The sequence below is a fragment of the Malaclemys terrapin genome, chromosome 1 (assembly GCF_027887155.1).
Source record: "Malaclemys terrapin pileata isolate rMalTer1 chromosome 1, rMalTer1.hap1, whole genome shotgun sequence".
Classification (NCBI taxonomy): domain Eukaryota; kingdom Metazoa; phylum Chordata; order Testudines; family Emydidae; genus Malaclemys; species Malaclemys terrapin.
In genome coordinates this window covers 148,199,521-148,222,276 of record NC_071505.1, presented here as the reverse complement: position 1 = coordinate 148,222,276, position 22,756 = coordinate 148,199,521, and the positions used below count along the sequence as shown (strand labels likewise).

The 22,756-nt window shown below is 45.0% G+C and overlaps 1 protein-coding gene across 4 annotated transcripts in view; it reads right to left on the bottom strand.

Moving 5' to 3' along the window:
* Nucleotides 1-22,756, bottom strand: part of GSK3B (glycogen synthase kinase 3 beta) — a 239,654-nt gene that overhangs the window by 142,420 nt on the left and 74,478 nt on the right. For all 4 annotated transcript variants that reach the window (XM_054043189.1, XM_054043181.1, XM_054043199.1 and 1 more), the window contains exon 2: nucleotides 11,161-11,354. In XM_054043189.1, the coding sequence (XP_053899164.1) occupies nucleotides 11,161-11,354 (194 nt within the window). The remainder of the gene's footprint in view (nucleotides 1-11,160; nucleotides 11,355-22,756) is intronic.

Genomic DNA, 22,756 nt, shown 5'->3' with positions numbered 1-22,756 from the left:
ACTGGAAGCAGGGGGGTTGGATAGGGGGTGGGGTCCCGGGAGGGGACGGTTAGAGGACAAGGAGTAGGGGAGTTGGATGGGTTGGGGGTTCTGAGGGGGGCAGTCAGGGGGTTGGAGGGGGCAGATGGGAACCAGGCTATTTGGGGAGGCACAGCCTTCCCTACCCGGCCCTCCATACAGTTTTGCAACCCCAATGTGGCCCTCGCCCACCCCTGCCTTTTATGAATACATCTCAGTAGATTACTTCTCACTTACACAAGTCACTTTTTCCTCTTAAAAAAAGGCTGGAGAAAGAGTCCAGTGGGATGCCCATTTCGCCTCACCACCCACACACATCCCACTCCTCAGGTCCCATATTGTAGCAACACTCCCTATGACTGAAGAGGGTCAGGAGTAGCTATGGCTGAATCAATGCCGCTTTTTGTGGGGGCCGGAACCAAGGCATGAAGGACAAAGCATAGGACTCCAATCTGATCTCAGGTGGCAATAGGTCACTGGATCGCTGGGCTTCAGAAGCCAGTTTACATGTGCTACTTTTCTGCAAGTAGGTTAAGCACAATATTTCACTGCGTTATGGTGATCTGTTATTTAGCATTAACCTCACAAATGCACTCAGAACACTGAACTTTTAACCTTGGGCTCACCACTGTAGCCAAACTGGCTGAATGGGGAGGTAAATGTTACTTTGTCTGCACACTTTAACAGGGTGAAATACTAAATTTGCCATTGAGATCTTCACTTTTTCCCCCCAGGCAGATGAAGTAATTCTTCTCCACCTATCCTTGCATAGGCAAACTCAAAGGGGTCTATCTAATGGGAAATTCTATCCTCATGTCAGCAGACACAGGAACTACTGGCACTGAGTTTTCAGATCTTTCTATCCAGAAAAACAATTTTCGACCCGTTTTTTAAAATAAATACTGAGAGATCAAGACAACCACTCAAACTAAAGTTTAAACTGTGTTGACAACTCTGGTAACACATTACTGAAGAACACATGCCATCCATCAGACTCTCTCAAAGTGGCGAGTCTGACCAGAATTGAAAACTCATCTCACTTTATTTGTAAACTTCAAAAATAAAAAATGTAAATTGCTGCTTGGGATTTCCTTGCAGACTCCCAATATCCCAGCTCCAACTACAATCTCTCACATACCTAACAAATGTAGTGAAATCATGACAAGAAAAATATGAAAAAGTCCAGTGTGTGTGTGTGTGTCTCTCTCAAAAATCAACTTCATCTAATCTAGGACCAAACACACTAAAATGTTTTAGCCATAATCATCTGGCTATTGCATGGTGTCACTACAGGGTACAGTTATTGCAGTTTGGATACCTTGTGCATTTCTATGTCTTAACGTGTTTGGCTTTCTTTTGATGTGTATGTAAGCTTAACTCTGAACTTCCTGATTTTGGAATAATTACAACATCCCTGTAATGTTTCTTATCTTTATGTTCCCAATATGTACTCTCAACCTTAATGTAGGATTTCTATCTGGAAATGTACATTAGTATTCAATGTTTCATTAACTGTATATACATATGAATAATGTCACTAGCACACATGAAGATGGAGCCTGAGCTCAGTTGCTTTAATAAAAGTGGGTGTGAGGGGAAAACACCTTCCTATGCCAGATATTTCCCCATCAATGAACAGATTTCCACACTGTAGAGCCACTACCAAACCTGCAGATTACAAACCCTTCCTTCTCATCCCCCAGGCTAACTACAGCTGATTAATTTTGCATTCCCAAACTAATTAATTTCCGGTCCAACCTCACCAGCCATAAAGAAAATTTAAATCCCAGTCTCCTCAGTACAAGCTCCATTCTCTCCACATGCCAAACCACTGAACTAGAGAGCCCCTCCCCAGCCCTTGTGTTTTAGTAACAGAGTCAGACCTGCATCATCTATTATATATCCAGCCCTTCGGACACATGGAGTAAGAGAATAAGGACCTGTCTACACTGGCAAGTTTGTGTGCAGTAAAGCAGCTTTCTGCGCTGTAAGTCCCGAGGTGTACACACTGCCAAGCCACTTAGTGTGCAGCGCTAAAAAAAAAAAAAAAAAAAAAAAAAACACGCCCCAAGAGGCGTAGAACTTTCTGCTCCAGGGCTACAGCACTGCGGTACCAGTATAGATACCGTGGCAATTACAGCGCTGCGATTGGCCTCCGGGAGGTGTCCCACAATGCCTGTTCTCACCTCTCTGGTCATCGGTTTGAATTCTACTGCCCTACCCTCAGGTGACCGTCATCTCCACCCCGTAAATCTTTTAGAAATTTGAAAGTCCCTTTCCTGTTTGCTCGGTGATGTGTGCAGTGGTCTGAGCGCATCTTTCCAGGTAGCCAGTCCTGCATCTGCACCAGGCAATCCCTCACTTGGAGCAATGCCAAGCTGCTGGACCTCCTCAGAATTTGGGGAGAGGAGGATGTCCAGTCCCAGCTCCTCTCCAGCCGTTGGAATTATGATACCTACGGACAGATTTCATGATGCATGACAGAAAGGGGCCATGACTGGGACACGTTTCAGTGCAGAGTCGAAGTGAAGGCGCTGCGGAACGCCTACCACAAGGTGCGGGAGGTAAACTGCTGCTCTGGTGCTGTGTCCAGGAGCTGCTGGTTCTACAAAGAGCTGGATGCAATACTCGGCGGCGACCCCACCTCCACTACAAAGATCACTGTGGATACTTCGATGGCTCACGTGCCACTTAAGAGTGGACCAAGCCAGGAGGAGGAAATCTTGGCTGATGATGTGGAGAGGGAGGGGGACCCAGAGGCAGAGGATGACTCGGAGGCCAGAGATGCATGCAGTCAGGAGCTCTTTTCTACCCCGGAGGAGGCTAGCCAGTCACAACAGTCAGATCTTGGTGAAATGCAAACAGGAGAGGAGGCCCCTGGTAAGCGGAACTAATTTTGGAAATTGCTAAAGCGAGTTGTTAGGGGCAGGAGGGTTGCAGAAACAGGCTAGTCTGCGCTGCAGAACAGGCTGCTGATTGACTCCCTGACGTCACAGCAATCTCCCTCAGAGAGCTCCAGGAAACTCTCGTGGAGATACTGGGCAATCCGCTGCCACAGGTTCTTCGGCAGAGCTGCTGTGTTTCTTGCCCCATTAAGGGTAACTTTCCCAAGCCACAGCGCCATCACGGGGGTGGGGCAGGGACCATTGCTGCACACAGGCAAGCCGCATAGGTACCAGGGCAGAAGCTGCAGGCTTCGAGAAGACCCTCCCTTGATTCCCTGCTCACCATCAACAGCGAGATATCTTCCATGATGATCACATCCTGTGGAAAGTGTGGGGACAGGAATGATTATCAACCCCCGCCTCCCCAGTGCTGGCTCTCCCCAAAAGCCACGTGCCCAGTGTACAGTAGGGCCCGGAAAGAGTGATTTACCCTGCCCTTGTGGCTACTCACCATTTGGGGGGTCTTGTGGCTCATGTGTGCTTGCCTGGGATCAGCGAGTTAGTGACAGGTGTGTGAATACTGGCTGTGTTTTAAATCACTGAATCAGTGTTGTGTGTGTTGCAAACAATACTGCTTCTGTAAAATGCTGCATTTAAACTTCACAGAGATGAGCTTGGGAGCCCAGCCTCCCTCTCAGTTATAGGCGGCTGAATGTCTGCGCAGAATTAGAAAGCGGCCAAGAAGAACTAAGGAGGACTTTCTGCGTGAAGTTATGATGCACTCCACCGCCGAAACACAGGAATTGAAGAAGAGGCGGGACAGTGAGAAGAGGGACCGAAAGGAGAATGCGGCATTCCCGAATGAAGCCATGGAGCAGCACCCACCCTCCCCTGCAGCTGCTGCCACAAAACTCTTTCCCATGAGCCCCCCAGACACTGCCAACACACATCAACCTCCTGGCTGCAGTCTATATCCACGACATTCCACGCCTCTTCCTCCCCCCCGCACAGTCCTGTGGACTCCTGCTACCCACTGCACTCAATGCCCATCCTTCTGCAGTTTGGCCCTGCTGAAGTACAGTACCCCTTGCATCATACTCCAAAGGAGAAGGTTGGATATGATTCTTGGACATGCACAAATATTTTGCCATCCTGGGATGACGACTCCTAGGACCTTCCCTTCCTCATCCCCCTCCCTGCTGATGGTTTTTTTTTGGTTTAACTCTCTCCTCCGGTTGTCTTTTAATAAAAGAATTGTGTTGGTTTGAAAGCAATCTTTATTCTATTAACTGAAAACAAAAAGAGCACTGCAAAGCAACAAACAAATTATGTTAAACCCGCTTATTGCATCATGTGCACCAATCACCTCCTAGCATTACAAGCACTGCACTCCCGAGCATAGCAACAAATATTAGTGGCTTTCAGTTTCAAATTGCTGCCTCAAGGCATCCTTATGGACCCAGGTTGTGCCCCTCTGATAGCCCTGGTCTCTGGCTGTTCAAACTCAGCCTCCAGACACTGAGCCTCTGCAGTCCAGCCCTGAGTGAAGCCTTCACCCTTCCCTTCACAAATATTATGAAGCGTACAGCACATGGTTATAAGCATAGGAATATTGTCATCGGCCAGGTCCAGCTTCCCAAAGAGGCAGCGCCAGCGGGCTTTTAAACAGCCAAATGCACACTCAGCAGTCATTCTGCACTTGCTCAGCCTGTTGTTGAACGGCTCCTTGCTGCTGTCAAGTTGCCCTGTGTATGGCTTCATAAGTCACGGCATTAAGGGGTAGGCAGGGTCTCTCAGGATCACAATGGGCATTTCTACTTCCCCTACGGTGATCTTCTGGTCCAGGAAGAAAGTCCCTGTTTGCAGCTTCCTGAACAAGCCAGTGTTCCGAAAGATGCATGTGCCATGCACTTTTCCGGACCAGCCTGCGTTAATGTTCATGAAACGCCCACGGTGATCCACAAGCGCCTGGAGAACCATTGAGAAATACCCCTTGCGATTAATGTACTTGGTGGCTAGATGGTCTGGTGCCAGAATTGGAATGTGCATGCCATCTATCGCCCTTCCACAGTTAGGGAAGCCCATTTATGCAAAGCCAGCCACAATGTCAAGCAGGTTGCCAAAAATCACGGTCTTTTGGAGCAGGATGCGAAAAAAATGGCCCTGCACACTTTCATCAACACAGGTCCAGTGGTCAACTTTCCCACTCCGAACTGGTTAGCGACCGATCGATAGCAGTCTGAAGTAGCCAGCTTTCACAGTGCAATCGCCACGTGCTTCTCCAATGACAGGGCAGCTCTCATTCTCGTGTTCTTTTTGCTGCAGGGCTGGGGAGAGCTCATCACACAGTCCCCTGAATGTGGCTTTCCTCATCCGAAAGTTCTGCAGCCACTTCCCGTCATCCCTGACATGCATGACTATGTGATCCCACCAGTCAGTGCTTGTTTCCCGAGCCCAAAAGTGGAGTTCCAATGTGGTCAGCACCTCCGTGAATGCCACAAACAAGCTCATGTCGTAGCTTACTACACATGGAGAGATCAATGTCGCACTCCTCTTCCTTTGTAGTTTAAGGAATAACTCCACTGCCACTTGTGATGTGTTGGTCAGAGCGAGCAGCATACTGGTCAACAGTTTGGGATCCATTCCTGCAGCCCGAAGAGGCAGGGCGCACAGTACACAAACCATTGAAAGATGGCGCCAAATGCGAAGGGAAGCACAGGGATTTCTGGGATGTGACGCAATGCATCACGGGTCATTGGGACAGGACCCAAGATGCCCCGCGACCCCCTCCACCTTACCACAAGTCTTAGCAGCAGAAGAGAAAGACGTACTCTGTCGGATACCTGCCCAGAGTGCACTGTTCCGAATACCGCTGCAAGTTCCGCAAGTGTGAACACGCTATTGCGCAGGCAGCTGACAGTGTGAACACACAACAGTGGTTTCCCTTCAGTGCTCTGAGCGGCACTGTAACTTTGCCAGTGTAGATGTGCCCTAAGAACACAGGTATTTAAGCACAACAGAGTTCCAAGTTAACTGTGGTTGAGAAGCAAAGCCTCAACAAACTACCTCCATGGATTGAGGTTTTAAGACACACAAATTGGAATAAGAGACTCCTGAGGATTACATCTAGCTCTTTCTCTGTCAAGCCAGTAGCAAGAATGTTCTATTTTGTACATTTACTAGTCCACTGTCCAGTTTAAAACCTGCCATGTCAAGCTTCTGATCTGAGCACAGGCCATCATATTAAACTAATTTTTAGAGGCAGTGATGGAGTTTGGAAACTGTTTATTGCTCTTTGGCAATAAAAGGAATGCACTCTTTTGAAAAGTTGTTCCAGCCACCATGGTCTTTCTTCCACACAGGCAACATCTGCTACCAATAGGCAAACTTTTGAGGGTTCATATATGTATATGTTCTGCAACTTTTTGTTCCACTGCAGCCTCCAACTCAGCCAAGAGTGGCTAAAGCAATTGTCCAAGGCAAGACTGTCTAATCTGCCCTTCAGAAGAGTATTCTTTTTCCAAGAAAGCATTGAGGAATGTCCAACGATCAGCCCTCAAAGATTCCACAGATCCCATCTCTCTCTCTTACATACACACAAATCTATCAAATACAGCAGTTCTCAGTTCAGTAGGCACAGATTTGGAGAATAGCACATATTACCCAGAAAAAAGATGATAGGTTCAATTTAGTAGGAGTGCCCTCGGTATTACACTTGTTAAACTATGCCAGGGTGGCCAAACCGTGGCTCGAGAGCCATATGCAGCTCTTTTACAGTTTAAGTGCGGCCCACAGACTCCCCTCCCCCCGCCCCCATTCTCCACCTATCAGACTGTGTGTGGCAGGGGGGAAAAACGCTCAGGACTTCTGCCCTGTAGTGGGATGGTGGGGCTAGAGTAGGATGATCAGATGTCCCAATAAAATCGGGACTGTCCTGATATTTAACCCTTTGTCCCGCGTCCCGATCAATGTATGATCAGGACGCCATTTGTCCCGATACTCAGGTAAGGAGGCAAGTGGGAGGGAGGCGCTGACCCTGTGGGTGCTCCAGAGCACCCACAGGGAAAAATTGCACCCAAACTCCCCCCATCTCACCTCCTTTTCTCCCCTTCCCCCAGCGTGCAACGTCCCTGCTCCTCCCCCACTCCAGCACTTCCCGCCACCAAACCGTGCTTTCCAGGAGGGAAGGGGTACACGGCGCGCTCATGGGAGGAGGCGGAGAAGAGGCAGGGCAGGGGCAGAGACTTGGGGGAAGGGGGTGGAATGAGGGCGGGGCAAGGGCGGAAAGAGGCAGGGGGTGGGCAAGCACTCACCCGGGAGAGGGGAAGTCAGCGCCGTAGGGGTGAGTGGCAGGTGGGGAGGCGAGCGGTGGGGGGGGGACTGAGAAGGGATGCAGCAAGCCAGCGGATGAGGAAGGGCGCGGTCGGGGGGCCGAGTGGGGAGGGAGCGGGACCGGGGGCAGAGTGGGGGCGGAGCCCGGAAGGAGCAGGGGTGGACTGTGAGCGTGGCCAATGTGTCCCAATATTTTAGTGTGGTGATCTGGTCATCCTAGGCTAGAGGCTTCTGCCAAAGGCTACTGGTGCTTGCTGAGAGAGTGGAGCGATACAATGTAAAGGTTCCCCCCACCCCAGCAGCTTGAGTCATGCCCCTCCCCCCCCCCTTACTCTCAGCAGCCCCTCCTTGCCATTCCCAGGTGTTAGCTCCCAGCGGAGCTAAAGCAGCAGCCCCTCCCTGCAGTTCCCAGCTGTTTGCTGCTGCCTTGCCTGGCTGGCGTGCCCCCCAGGGCTGAAGCCCCAAAACCCCACTCCATGCAGGGCTGAAGCCCCAAGCCCCAGCAGGTGCCTCCCATGGGGCTGAAGTCCCAAATTTCAGCAGGCACGCCCCAGATCTCAGACTTCTGAAGATTGTCGTGTGAGAAAGACAGAAGCAATAAAGGATTTATCAAATTACAGGTATCTACCAAAATATTTTTGAAGGTTGAACCTGACAGGCTAGGCGTGCTACGCACAGAAGGCAAACAGCTGAAGACTGTGTCTACGACAGACATTTTAGAAAAATCTTCCACATACTGCATTATCACCGGTGCACCTCCACCACTGGGAGCCCCAATACAGGCACAGCACTTACTTTTAATCATGGTCTTCTCCAGTTCTGCTCAGAGCAAATCTATATCATACTGTGATAACTCCCATAGCCACCTGAGTCCTGTCTACACTAGTACTTCCTGAGTTACCACCACCCGCAGAGCCATACCAGTAATAGTGAAATGGTGGCAGATTTACAAGGAAATCTAGCATACACAAGGCTAAGGACTTCCGCTTGAGCCCTTCTTCCTAAGTCAGCAATGCTGGGGATGCAACAGATCAATTAACAGAGGGAAGGAGAGACCCCAATGCTCCTTTTATGCCTTCCAGCTGACTCAGAAGCAAGGCTGAGAGGTTTTAAAGGACACTGAACCTAACCATACCCCTTAGCCACATTCTTTGGTCAGAAGGATGATCAAGTTCAATTCTGGAATCAGATATGGAACTTACAGACATGGATATACATGTGCATGTGTACACACACACACTTTCCCCAAAATAAAAGCCATGGCACCGCAAGAGCAGCAGTGGTGCTTGATGCCCTAACTTCTTGGGTGGCCAGTGTGATTTAGCCTTCAGCTTTATATATCGAACTGGTGTGTACATCCAATAAGTCTAGCAAAATTGCACACCTTGTTCAGCTGACAGTGTGCTTGGTGCTGTACAACATAAAGGAAAGACTTGGGTCCCATCCTAGGGAACCTACAATCTAAATGATTGTTGCTTATTCTTAAAATCTTTGTATAAACCTACCACTACTTCTACCTAGCCAGGAAATATTAGGCCTTTGCAAACTGGACATATATACTGCTGCTACACATCTTGCCTAACCCATTAGCTAGGAGCCAATAAAGAGGAGGATCATAATACTGTGCTCACTTCAAGTGAGCAATCCTGCTGAAGTCAGGAGCCTTTCCTGAATGAATAGGGAAAACACATGTAATACAGATGTTAATTTCAGAGTTGCAATTTATTTTCTCTTAATTGCTTAAAGGAAGTTGAAAAGTTAGAAGCTATAACTTAGGAACATTACTGCACTGCATCACTGTTATTGAAGAAGTAACAACTAACCATATTTAAGTGCGTCACACAACTACCCATGCTGATTTATAAAGAAAAGATGAGATCACTTAACTGTTACAACTGCTAATATCTTAAAGAGTTTGACCCACAGAAACTAGCACTCTGGCCCAAATTCTGATTTTTAAGCCCAGTGAAACTCCAGTAAAGTCCATGGAAATGCACAAGCTGTAACGCAGCAAAGAATTTGGTCCGATGTACTACCTTGCATTTTACAATTATAACATTAGCAGTGGTATTAGTTAACTGGCCTCCCCTGAAAACACACAAAAAGAGGATTGTAATACCTCTCTCTCAAAACATACTAGCCCTACCATTTACCTAATCCCTATCCAAAGAATTCTCTCTTCATTGCCCTCACAATACGCTGCACGCCTTCCCAAGCCAGACATTACTGATGTGTAAAAGGCTTAGGAATGACACTCTGGTAGACAGAAGAACAATGCAAAAAGTTACATTTCTGGTTTCTCACTCAGAAGAGTTAAAACAAAATGCTTTAAATGAGTGCAAGATTCCTTATATAGATATATCCTTCTGTCCCCCTTTTTTGTGTGCTTGCCTGTCTCTGCCTACTCAGTGCCATTCAGGTTTGCGGATGCCATTACTGGTAACAACCGCGTTGCAAGGCCTGAGAAAGAGCATGTACGTGAGCCCTGGCAAAGCAGTCCATGAGAGTGATGTCATCATGCTATGACAGGAAACCAGAAGTACAACCACCAACAATGAAAATGACTATACACAAAGTGCTGCCAAATGCACAAACTAAGCAAACTGGAAAAAAAAACAAGACAGACAGACTAGGTTGGGGGAAATAAATCTGAGGTGTTACTACTTGTTACAAATAGGTGTCCAACTTTAAGATGAAAATTTGATTTTCAAATTGACCATTTCTCTTTAACTTGCACCTTTTGCTTATTTGGTCTTGGAAGTCTTGTATCTGGACCATGCCAACAATATTCACACTTATCCTGTCCCTACATACCATTTCTAGATGCTCCTAAGGTCCAGCAACACTGGCCTCAAGATGCTGTACCTGGGCTCTGAGGGCCACGAGCTGCTTGCATTAGTGCAGATATACACCACTTGACCAAAAAGCAAGTGCTCTGTGCAATATAAGACCACCTGAAAAGAGCTCTGTAGTTTGAAAGCTCGTCTCTTTCACCCACAGAAGTTGGTTAAATAAAAGATATTACCTCACCCACCTTATCCCTCTGATATCGTGGGACCAAAACAGCTGCAATACTTGGAACAATACACTGAGTGGCACCTATCCTGATTAATCCACTGCTTGCCTTCTCCCTCCATAGTTAGGGTGCATTTAAACTGAGTAGAGATGGATTAACTGTGTGTGTTTTCTTATTATTAATACTGAGGTTTAGATAGACTAAGTAATTAAATTTAGATATCTAACTTCCCTTAACGCCTAACTCTCACTGAGTCCCAACTTCCCTGTGCTCATTCTGTCTACTGCCTCCTCACTTGGTGCGGGGCCTCTCTCACTGCTTGAGAAGGGCCCTCCACACAGCCTAGCTTTGTAAATATAGCTATCTAGAACAAAGCTCAATGGCCTTTGCCATCCCCATCCTCTCCCACTTGCTTATTTACTAATGATCAGGACAGTTTCCTCATGTCAAAAAATACTTTTAATGAAGAACTTTTCCCTATTTCCCCTGGTTAATTGTTTGCTACTGGAACCCAACCTGGGACCACAAATACTTTGATACAAGAAATGTCACTAACACCTTCAAATTAGGACTTCAAACTTCTTCCTATGCACAAAGCAAAATAAATTATAATGATAGCAATTCAAGTTACAATATTATGTCTATGTATACCAATGAAAAGCAAAAAGCAACAGAGAGTCCTGTGGCACCTTTAAGACTAACAGATGTATTGGAGCATAAGCTTTCGTGGGTGAATGCCCACTTCGTCGGATGCATGCCACAGGACTCTCTGTTGCTTTTTACAGATCCAGACTAACACGGCTACCCCTCTGATAAATGAAAAGCAAGTCACCAAAGAACCTGCAATCAGAAAGAGCAGAAATACAAGAATATTTTTAAAGAACAATCTAGGTTTCATATAAATCTCACCTTAAATCTTTTGTCCTGAAGAACTTTCTTAATGGCCACAAGCTCTCCTGAATCACAGAGTTTGGCTTGATACACAACACCAAAAGATCCGTTTCCAATCACTTTGGTGTCTGTATAGCTAACTTCTTGTGGTCGATCCGGACCCTGTCCAGGAGTTGCCACCACCGTAGTCACTTTGCTGCCATCTTTATCTCCTGGAAAAGCAGAGAACATTGAGTTAAGAAACGTGCGTGAGTGAGAGTATCAGACAGACTATCACTGAAGATAGTTCAAAACTGAGTAAAGTTACTCTATCTTAACATGACAGGGAAGGGAAAGGAAACCATGCAAAGAAAAATGTAATATACTGTTTGGCACATATTTAGTGAGATAGAAAATGGTACACTGGTACATCTAACTTCTTCCATGCAATACAGTTTGTTATTTATATTGCTAAAACAAACATCAATCCACTTCCCAATATTTTACTGTAACTATCACAACCAAATTGCCAATTTAACCAATAGAGCAAGAACTCTTTCCTTTAAACATATATATCTAGCTACAAACAACAACAACTTTGGAAGTGCTTGTCACAACTCCTCAGTTAAGACTGCAATCCGCAATCCATTAAGAGCCTAAAACCTTGTCTATACTGGGGAGTTCAGCCCTCAGTACCCAGACACCAGTTTAGCTGCACCAGTGTAACCCCACTACCATAGACAGACTGCACCATTGCTGCTTAACTCGATTTGAAACCAGATCAAGCTGCATCTATACAAACTAAAGTTTATAACAACTTGACCTACCTACACTAGGCATTTGCACTGCTTCACTTACACTGGTGGCTAGCTACTAATGAGCATAACCGAGATAAATTCCCAATGCAAACAAAGCCTTATTTGACAAAATGCTCCCTCTCACCCCCACACTTTTAATAGTAACAAGCTAGCCCTATACATTTTGTAGTCATTTTAGTTTAAGAAAAATAATTTTATGGAGTTTCAAAAGTTTAGGATAAATGTTTAAAGTGATTCATTTTTCAAATCCACAAGATGTGTTATGATTCTTTGATTCCCTTCCCTCAGGGACTGCACCATTTCTAAAATCTACAAATTTACATACTCATGCATAACATATGTATTAGAAAAATGTTTTTTAAATAGTAAAGTTACTCAGTGTTCACAGTTATTGGATTACTGTCAGCAAAGCTGTGTGTAAAAGTTTACACATTGTTTTACGCTCTTTAAACGTTCAGCTCTAAAATCAAATGCATAAACACGTAACTGTCTCAGTTGAGTCAGTTTCTTTAAAGTCCCAGAAGACATGGAAGTGGTGAATAAGCCTCTATCCCTACCCTTAGCTCCCTGTGTTCCGGAAAGCTGCTAATTCTCCAGGGTCCCTGAGCTACCTGGTTATCCCCTTCAGTTCTTGCTACCTTACAAAAGCTCCTAACTCTGCAGGATACCTAACTCCCCTTCTTTATAAGGTAGTGAGAGCTAAGAGGGAGGGACAATCTAGTAGCTCAAGGACCCAAGCAGTAAGCATGACCTTTTTAAAATGTGAGTTTGAAAAGTCCATTCACCTGTGGAAGTAACAATCTCTTCCAGGCAAATACCACCAATTTCTGCAGAATCTAGCTTTCCTTTTTCACTGCTACTACTGAGAATCCTGTGACCAGCAGCAGTCAAACATACAGAATCAGGTCAATGTCACTGTCTTGAGAATGAATGTTATTTCTCCCTTTCAGCAGTCAGAAGGGGCAGGAACACACATGAGGTTTCAAAATGATTAGCTCACCTACTAGCCAAAGGCTAGAAGAGATGGAACCACTAAGCAAAGTCTTCAGACAGCACTTGTGTTCCCTCTAAGCTGCATGGTCGCACAGCTCCCAGCAGTTAATCAAGTGGCACGCACTTCATTAGCAGAGCCGCGCACATCCAACAGTGTGCGTTCAGGTGCCCCTCCCGCCACGGCTTTGCAGCCACGTTGCTCCTGCCCTCTGCCTTGGAGCCTTGGCAAACGGTTTCCAGACACTCCTGCTTGCTGTGCAGAGTTTGGGAGGTGGGGGGAGGGGGATGACTGATGTCAGGGTGTCCCCCTCCCCGCCCACGTTCCCCATCTCTGCAGAGCCAGGAAAGGAGGAAAGGGCTCAGGAGCAGGAGATCAGATGCAGTCTGAACAAGCCTTCCAGCAGTGAGTGAGTGCCTTAACGAGACAGCGCAGAGTCTCAGACTTCCCCAGCAGCCAGCACACACACACCTCTCTAAACACACACACACACACACACACACACACACACACACTTGTGTTGTTGCTGTTGTTACTTCTTGGTACTTCCTGCAATGCACATATATTCTCTGTAATTTTATTGTTTCAAAGTTTGTTATTTTAGTTTTTTGACTGGTCTATGCATTTCATAATTTTTATTTCTCTTATGCTTAAATTTAATTCTTTGAGTAATGATTACTAAAATGCCTAACCTGTCCTGGCTGGAATAATTATTCCTATGGTAACTTTTTAAAAATATATATTACAACCAGGTTTTTGGTTTCTACTGGTGATACACATCCGCACATTACCTCGATATTGGTGCACATAACAAAATTCATTTTGTAGATAGATGGAAAAAATTGGAGGGAACATTGGACAGCACCCTGGTATGAATTCCAGTTTTCTCCTTTTCCCAACAGCTGAAGGGGAGTTGGGGAGCACCTTGATTTCTCACTTGGGCATCACTCCTGGAAAGTGGAACCACTGATTTAGTTTAAGCTTGCAACTATTAGATGTATGGTACATTTTTCAAATTAATGAAGGATGGGTGGATGTCAGGGTTTATTTTTAAAAAAAGAACCCACCAACACAAATGTGGTAGGCACTTCACTAGAGATACTTGGAAGACAGGCCCCTACCCTAAGGAGCTTACAAGAAGTAGGGGAGGAACTAGAAGTTAGAATACATTTGGAAAAAGAAAATAGATAAAAGGGTGCAGGGAGTGAGAAAAGAGGAAACAGATGGAGAATAAGGACTTGTCTACATGGGGGTATCAATCAGATTGCTTTGATGTGCCTTATTTAACGTGCAATACACAAGCTGCACTAATAGCGTGTACCTGGGATGGCTGTGCTCTTTCAATTCGCATCCGAATTGCACAGCGGTGGCTTGAGACATACTAAATGCATGGCATTCTCTGGGGATATCCTATGGTCCTTTGCTTCACTGCTTAGCAGTTTGCATTCAGAGATTTTTTTTCCACTGGGTATTGTGGGATTCGTAGCAGACACCAGGTGGGTTCAGATTTTTTTTTTTAAAATCCCATGTTTCCACCATCTCCAACCCATACTTCCTTTCTAGTTGCGCTAGTGCCATTTTTGAATTGCTATAAGCAGTAGGGACCAACAGTACTCCAATGGTCCAACAATGGACCACTGTGCTGGCAACTGCAACCTTCTGAGAGATATGTGCTGAACTAACCCTGGACTTGCAGTGGCAGCCAGGGCCGGCTTTAGGCCAATTCTGCCAATTCCCCCAAATCGGGCCCCGCGCTTAAGAGGGCCCCGCGCCCAGTGGCAGGGTCGCCCAGAGTGGGGGGCAAGTGGCAGAGAATCCCTTCCCTGGCTAGAGGCACCTTTTTAATTTTTACTCACCCGGCGGCGCTCCAGGTCTTTGGCAGCGGGTCCTTCACTCGCTCCGGGTCTTTGGCGGCGGGTCTTTCAGTGCCGCTGAAGACCCGGAGCGAGTGAAGGACCCACCGCCAAAGACTAGGAGCGTGGCCGGTGAGTACAAGCCCACATGTTTATTTTAACGTGTTTTTGTTTTTGTTTTTTTTTTTAAGTCATCCCTGTCGGGGCCCCGTCAAAACTGTTCGAATCAGGCCCCGCACTTCCTAAAGCCGGCCCTGGTGGCAGCATACCAATGTGTGGTGTCCCATGCTCGTGAAGAAGGGGGTTGCCAGTGCCAGCTAGAAGCTGGCCACCCCTGAATTTTAGTAGTCTGCAATAAGCCAAGTCATTTGAGGCCATCACAACTATACATACAAAATGATGGGGTCTAAATTAGCTGTGACCACTCAAGAAAGAGATATTGGAGTCATTGTGGATAGTTTTCTGAAAACATCCACTCTATGTGCAGCGGCAGTCAAAAAAAGCCAACAAAATGTTGGGAATCATTAAGAAAGGGATAGATAAGAAGACCGAAAATATCACATTGCTTCTATATAAATCCATGGTACGCCCACATCTTGAATACTGCGTGCGGATGTGGTCGCCCCATCTCAAAAAAGATATTGGAATTGGAAAAGGTTCAGAAAAGGACAACAAAAAGGATTAGGAGAATGGAACAACTACCATATGAGGATAGAATAATAAAACTGGGACTTTTCAGCTTGGAAAAAAGATGACTAAGGGGGGATATGATAGAGATCTATAAAATCATGGCTGGTGTGGAGAAAGTAAACAAGAAAGTGTTATTTACTCCTTATAACACATGAGCTAGTGGCCACCAAATGAAATTAATAGGCAGCAGGTTTAAAAACAAACAAAAAGGAAGTATTTTTTCACACAATGCAGTCAACTTGTGGAACTCCTTGCCAGAGGATGCTATGAAGGCCGAGACTATAACAGGGTTCAAAAAAGAATTAGATAAATTCATGGAGGATAGGTCCACCAATGGCTATTAAACAGGATGGGCAGGGATGGTGTCCCTAGCCTCTGTTTCCAAGAAGCTAGGAATGGGCAACAGGGGATAGATCACTTGATGATTACCTGTTCTGTTCATTCCGTCTGGGGCATCTGGCTTTGGCCACTGTCGGAAGACAAGATACTGAGCTAGATGGACCTTTGGTCTGACCCAGCATGGCAGTTCTTATGTCACATAGGTGTGTGATGCTACTATGGTTCTGGTACTGTTGCACTGGGTTATAAAGTTTGGTAATGCTCAAAGTATTGACGGCTTTGCACACATGGGATTCCCAAATTGTATTGGGGCAACTAATGGGATATGTGTGTCTATTTCCCCCTCCTCCCACATGTTCTGGATATTAAAAAGGCTATTTGCTTAGCCGGAGTTCAATTTTATCATTGAGGGATTTGTGCAGTCTCATATAGTTACAATAAAGATGGGCCATACTGCCACCAGCACTTCAGTGTACTAGAAACCAGCCTCTTTCACATTATTGTGGACTCTTTGCCTGGGTGTGAGAGATGCTTTGAAGATTGCTTGGTTTCTGGAGTTTTGGTCCTTTCTTTAGATTTTCAGAAGAAATAATTTAAGTATTTTAGTTCTCTTATAGGCAGGGCTCAGAATTTATAAACAGAAGGGGGTATTTCTCCACAGTGCTCAAAGAGCTGGTTGATTGCTGCAGCAGGTTTCTAAACCTAAATCAGGATCCCCTAGAAGGGTCCATGATGCTAGGATCTTTCAGAAAATTCAGCTTCCCTTGGAAGCCTGGTCCAGAGCTTAACTACCCTTACAGCTGCAAAGTTTTCCTTAATGTTACTAAATCTCCCTTGCTGCATATTAAGCCCCTTATTTCTTGTCCTATCTTCAGTGCACCTGGAGAACAACTGATCACCATCCTCTTTATAAGAAGTCCTTAATATATTTGAATGTTCTTAATCAGGTCCCTCCTCAGTCATCTTTTCTCAAGACTAAACATACCTTGTTTTTCTAACCTTTCCTCATAGGTCAGGTTTTCTAAACCATTTATCACTTTTGTTGCTTTTCTCTGGCCTCTCTCCAGTTAGTTCCCATCTTAAGTGTGGCACCCAGAGTTGGACACAGTACTCCACCGGAGGCCTCTCCAGTGCCAAGTGGAGCTGGACAATTACTACCCAGGTCCTACATAAGACACTCCTGTTAGTACACCCCAGAATGATATTGGCATTTTTCACTTATGGGTAGAGGAAGTAGAACATAGTGGCAAGTTCTACTTGTGCATAGGTTTTTGTAAATCCTTACAAATTATTTAAAATTTATGGATTTTCTGTATAAACTGCACTGACTCCTCTTTATGAAGATTTAATCATAAAAACTGTTAAAATTCAATTACATAGCAACCAGAAATAAACCTTTAATTACAACAATCATGAAACAGAAATTCAAATTGATACAGTGCAGGGTAGAACATAACAAGGGGACGAGGAATTCAAGTCACAGACAAGTACACCTCTACCCCAATATAACGTGACCCAATATAACACGAATTCGGATATAACGCGGTAAAGCAGTGCTCGGGGGGAGGGGGAGCGCGCAGGGCTGCGCACTCCAGTGGATCAAAGCAAGTTCGATATAACGCGGTTTCACCTATAACGCGGTAAGATTTTTTGGCTCCCGAGGATAGCGTTTTATCGGGGTAGAGGTGTATATGTCTTGCTTCTACTACTTCTTGTTCTTTGGCTGTCTGGGTTGAACGGGCTAGACTCAAAGTTATCAGGGGCAATCAATGACTCAAGAGAGCTAGGCTGTTTCACTGGCCTGAGAGTCTGTAAAGGGAATGGCCTCTGAGAGCATGGCTACAGAAAGCAGATGTTCTGTATTGTCCCAAAGCTGCAGAAGACAGCTAGGCCACGGTTTACAGCACTGCATTGCCTGCTGTCCTTAGCCACTATGATGCTGTCTTTGACCATCCCAACGATCTCTCTGGACAGCTCCATTTCTTTTCCCCTCTCCATTCTCAAGTACAGCCTTGATCTTTCTGCTGTTTTGGGGGACTCTGCAATGAGGTCTGTGAACATTTCATCCCAAGTTCTCTATTCCTTCCCCCTTCAGATTGGTCATCCACTCAGCTGTTGGTAAAGGCCCTGTCTTTGAGGGTTCAGCTGCTGACGGGGCCGTGGCTGTGAGAGTAAGGAAAAACTCAAGCGGTTATTGTTCATATTCCAGAGGGGCTATGAAGGCATTTTTTATATACCTTTCTGACTTTTCTTCCCAGTCTTGGGGGAATCTCAAAGTTGGAAAGTAGTGTACACATGAGGACGACTGTATTGGAATTTTTTATCTGTGAAGTATATGCTGTTTGGTTTGCTATTGTGCCTTGGAGGCTGGGAATTACCTTCCTGGTTTGGCTTTGCAGTTTTGCTGTGCCTTGTAAGTGCTTGCATGGTCTCAGAGAGGTAAGTGGGAGGCATTCAGAGGTGAACTAGATAGTAATCCCCTCCTCAATCCCCTTTAGGCTGTCCTGATTCTCAGTGTTACACTGATACAGGTGACTGGAGACAGAGAATAGCCTTATTCAATAAAGCAAAGGACAGACCAGCAAAATACCCTGAAATGATTCACCAAGCAGGAGTGGAAGGGCATCGAACTATACCAGGGAAATGCTCATAAAGCTATCCCACATAATGTCCAGACCACACTGAACAATTCTTCGTTATTTCCCCTGAAGATTGGTGAAAGTGCAAAGAAAAACAGTGTTCTTCTTCAGACAATCAGCACATTTGCCTTTTCTATGTAAGCTTGCGAAAAAGCCATTAAGACCTTTGTTATCCCTAAGCTAAAACACTTTTCCTGGAAGAATGCGTGTTACAGGGCGTTATACCTCAGCCAGGAGCTGTAGTCTTAATACCTTAATGGACATGCAATGTCCATGTCTACCTCATGTAAAGTGACAATACTATCCAAAACTTCTTTTCCTGTAACCAGTGGCGCAAACTGTTGTCAATTTTGCACGTTTTCATTATTCGAATCTGCCGTGGGAGGGAGTGCAGCCTGCAGACTGCATACTGCTGGCTGCCATTGTGAGCTGGCAAATGGGGTTTGGGGAGGGCATTCATTGGGCAGGACAGATGCAGGAAATGAAAAGGATAGGTAGTAGATGGGGACGTGCCTTCTGTGGTATGAGCTTGAACACAGTTGATTGTTGGGGCTTTAGAACAAGACATAAGCTGACTGCCCAGCTGGAGCAGGTGCCATTTTGAAAACATGTACTGGAGACAAAGTGTGGGCCCAAGGAGGTGGGGATTGGAGACTCTATGGCTTCTAGCACACATCCAACAAAAATATCTGTGGCCATAGGGCACCAGGAACTGAAGCTAGCATGGCAGTATAGCATAATACGTTTTAAACATAGATATTTACATGCTGAGGTTGCATCCTATACTGGCCTAGGTTTCTGGCAGGGAATCAGGCTCACTGCCTACTTGGCCATCAGGGTCCTGAGCCCCAAAGAGATCCTGGCTTTCCAGGGACAGCTCATCACTGTTCATCGTCTGAGGACTCCTGGTGCTCATCCTTGAGGTATCGAGGAGGGCAGCAGAGTGGGCAGCAGGGTCCACAACCTTGTAGGGTTCAGTAGTGGTGTAACTGATCAAAATCCTGTGTAGCTCCTCAAAAACACACAAAATCACATTTCCACTGCTGTACCTTTTCCTGGCATCCTTGGTTTTAATGTACAGTACATTCTCCTCAGCTATTTGCTTTATTATCCAGTTGTGAGCCCTCATGGACCTCTACTTAGCAGTGTCCACAAAAAGCTTTATTCCATTAGTTGGTCACAAGAGCTTCCTGCACAGATGCTTCTTCCCCAGTGGTAATGAGATCCAGGATTCCAGCATGGCTCCAAGAGGCTGCTGGAGGCATGTTGTAAGGCTTCTGGAGTACTATTGCAGCAATGCTGATATACTCAAATCCAGGAGCAAATAGGCCAATTTTGGCACCATGCCAGTTTTTAAATGGGGGAGGAGGGATCCAGTCAATGTGACACAGGTAAACAAACATGTCAGAAACGGTTGCCCGCATAGCTGTGTGGGATAGCAAGTGGAGGACTGCTAAAGTAGGGCACAGCAGTACTGTGTGAATACAAACAATATACCAAACTAATTTAATTTTTATCAAATTTAGTTCACTTTGAAAGAGGACTCCAGAATTCATAATAAATGCAGAGTCAGTGAGCTATAATGAATTGTGTCATAGTGCACTTAATCTGGTTTAAAAAAACCCATGTACCCAAGCCCTAGGAGATGCCCCATAATCTATTATATGAAAAGGAAAAGGAAAAAGAAAAAGCAGCAGGTGGAAGGGGGGCACAAGTACTTTTCACCCCTGGCTAGTAGGCTGAAGTCCTCAGGTTATCTAGTAAATTTTTCAAACTTTGCTATTAAAATTTTGGAGTAGAAGAGAACTGGTTTATAGACAAGCCAGTTAAACTCTGAAGCACTTAAATTTTAGAAGTTGAAAGCAAAGTGCGCAGGATTTAAAGAAAGCTGCCAGGAGACCTGTCCAAATGCCTCTTCTCAGAGCTGGAGCTCGCTCTGCCAGCAGAAACTCTCCTGGGGCACTCCTTCACCAGGTACCTGGGCAAAAAAAGCTGGATTTAAAGAGTATTACCCACGGGTCCTTGGCTACCTGGCTAACCTCCCACAGAGCTGATAGGTACTAGAACCTATTCAGCTCCTTGAAATTCTCCTTGGACTACAAGAAAACTAACTCATAATTGTATCCTTGAGTGCTTAAAAATGTAAGCACTAAAGTAGTTAGCTAGCTCAGCTAAGAGCTATTGTGCCTCTACCAGCTTATATTTTAAGGAGATCCAAGGAAGCCTAGACTCCTTTTTCCTTGTATTTCTTTTTATAAAAACCTAGGAATTTCCTCCACAAAAACTCTGTAAATCCCTAGTTAAAGTAGCTCCACTGGTTAATCTACAAATGCATAGTAAGAACTTTACAGTTACAAGCACTAAGGATTAGTAAGTATGGACATGACCAGTACAAGTAATTATAAACACTCCACTACACTTCCAGTTCATCAGTGTTGCCTACCTTTAAAAATTCACCTTACACATTTCACAACCTTGACTCTGACCATAATACATATTTACAAACTCAATATATACACACATTATTTATTTATACTCTGATAGCACCAAGAGTCCACAATGCATTAGCCACTGTATTCATCATATACTTTCCATAGCTAAATACATACATATTTAGTTGAACAGTACATGCAGAACCATACAATAGTGGTATGGGTGTCCTAGTCTTAGTTAGGGCCTAAGCAGCAAGATTTGACTGTTTGCACTTGACAGCTAATCAGCCTTTACCTAAAATATCTGGGAAATATTGGTTTTAAACCCAGCATAGATGGGAAGCTACTAAGTAGGGAATGGCTTTTAAAAGTACTAATTCTTCTCAGAAGGCTTCACCACTATGTGCGAGTTGTGACTTGTAGTAGTGAAAGCCACAAGCATTATACCAAACTTAGACTTAATGAGAAATTAAGTACTTTATTCTATACTTCTCTTAGGCACTTATGTCAGCAAAGCTTTTGTTGGTCAGGAGTGTGGAAAAAACCAACTCTGACTGACAAATTTTGCCAACATAAGTGCTCGTAAGCACAGCACTATGTTGGCGAGAGACATTCTCCCGCCGACATAATAAAACCACCTCAAAGAGTGGCAGTAGCTATGTTGGCAGTAGAGCTCTCTCCCGACTCCATAACATGGCTACATGAGCACTCTTACAGCGGCACAGCTGTGTTGCTGTAAGCTTGTACATGTAGACATGGCCTCAGTGTTCTACTCATTGGTCCCTGGAAAGCATTTGTCCTAGAAGCACACAATACATCTTGAGGCCTTTGAATGCAAAATGCCTATAAGAGAACTAAAATACTTAAATTATTTCTTCTGAAAAAAATCTAAAGAAAGGATCAAACCTCCAAATACCAAGCAATCTTCAAAGCACCTCTCACGCCCAGGGAAAGAGTCCACAACAATGTGAAAGAGGTTGGTTTCTAGTAGACTGAAGTGCTAATGGCAGAATGGCCCATCTTTATTGTAGCTATGTGAGACTGCACAACTTCCTCAATCATAAAAATCGAACTCCAGCTAAGCAAATAGACTTTTTAATATCCAGAACATGTGCATGGATGGGAAACTGGTACCGCTCTATGTTAATACTACTTTTCACTTCTTCTGCACTTTTCACCTTAAGCCCTCAAAGGACTTTTCAGTGATGTTGTAAGGTTTAGTATCTGTGAAGTATCACACAAAGTCTACTGATGCAGAGGTTATTCCAAGAGTCAAATGCAGAACTGGAAATAGAATCTAGAAGTCCTAACTGCCAACTGCTCTGATCTTTACTCCTTGCTCCCTACATTTCAGTCACTAACATTAATGTCCCCTGCTTTCAAGGTTCTGACTGCAGGTATCTTCTTCAGGTATCTCCTCCTGGAAAAAAAGAGAGCACACTATACCAACAAGCTATAGCTCTATTAAATGCTATTTTAATCCATAAATCCATTTTGCAGTGTGTCCTGATGACAACTTGAGACTTATTTTACCATTTAATCTCTACCAAAGTTCTCCATCAAGACCCTTTCAAGCTGAATATTACCCCAACTTCATACATACATAAAAGCTAATGTATTTGAGTGCCTGCTCTGTTACACAACCCATGTAGATTGAGATAGCCAAATATCGACAGTTACTCCCAGTGAAACTTTTCTGAGTTTTAGGAACAAAAGACAAGCTTCTAAGAAACTTATTGTGACGGGTTGGATCACAGAAACCCCTCTGGGAACTGCCAACTGATGTGCCAAGATTACTTCTGCCCCTACTTTCCCTGCCAACTCGGGATCCCAGCACCCTGTCTTGCTGAGCCAGACATGCCCGTCTGCTCCA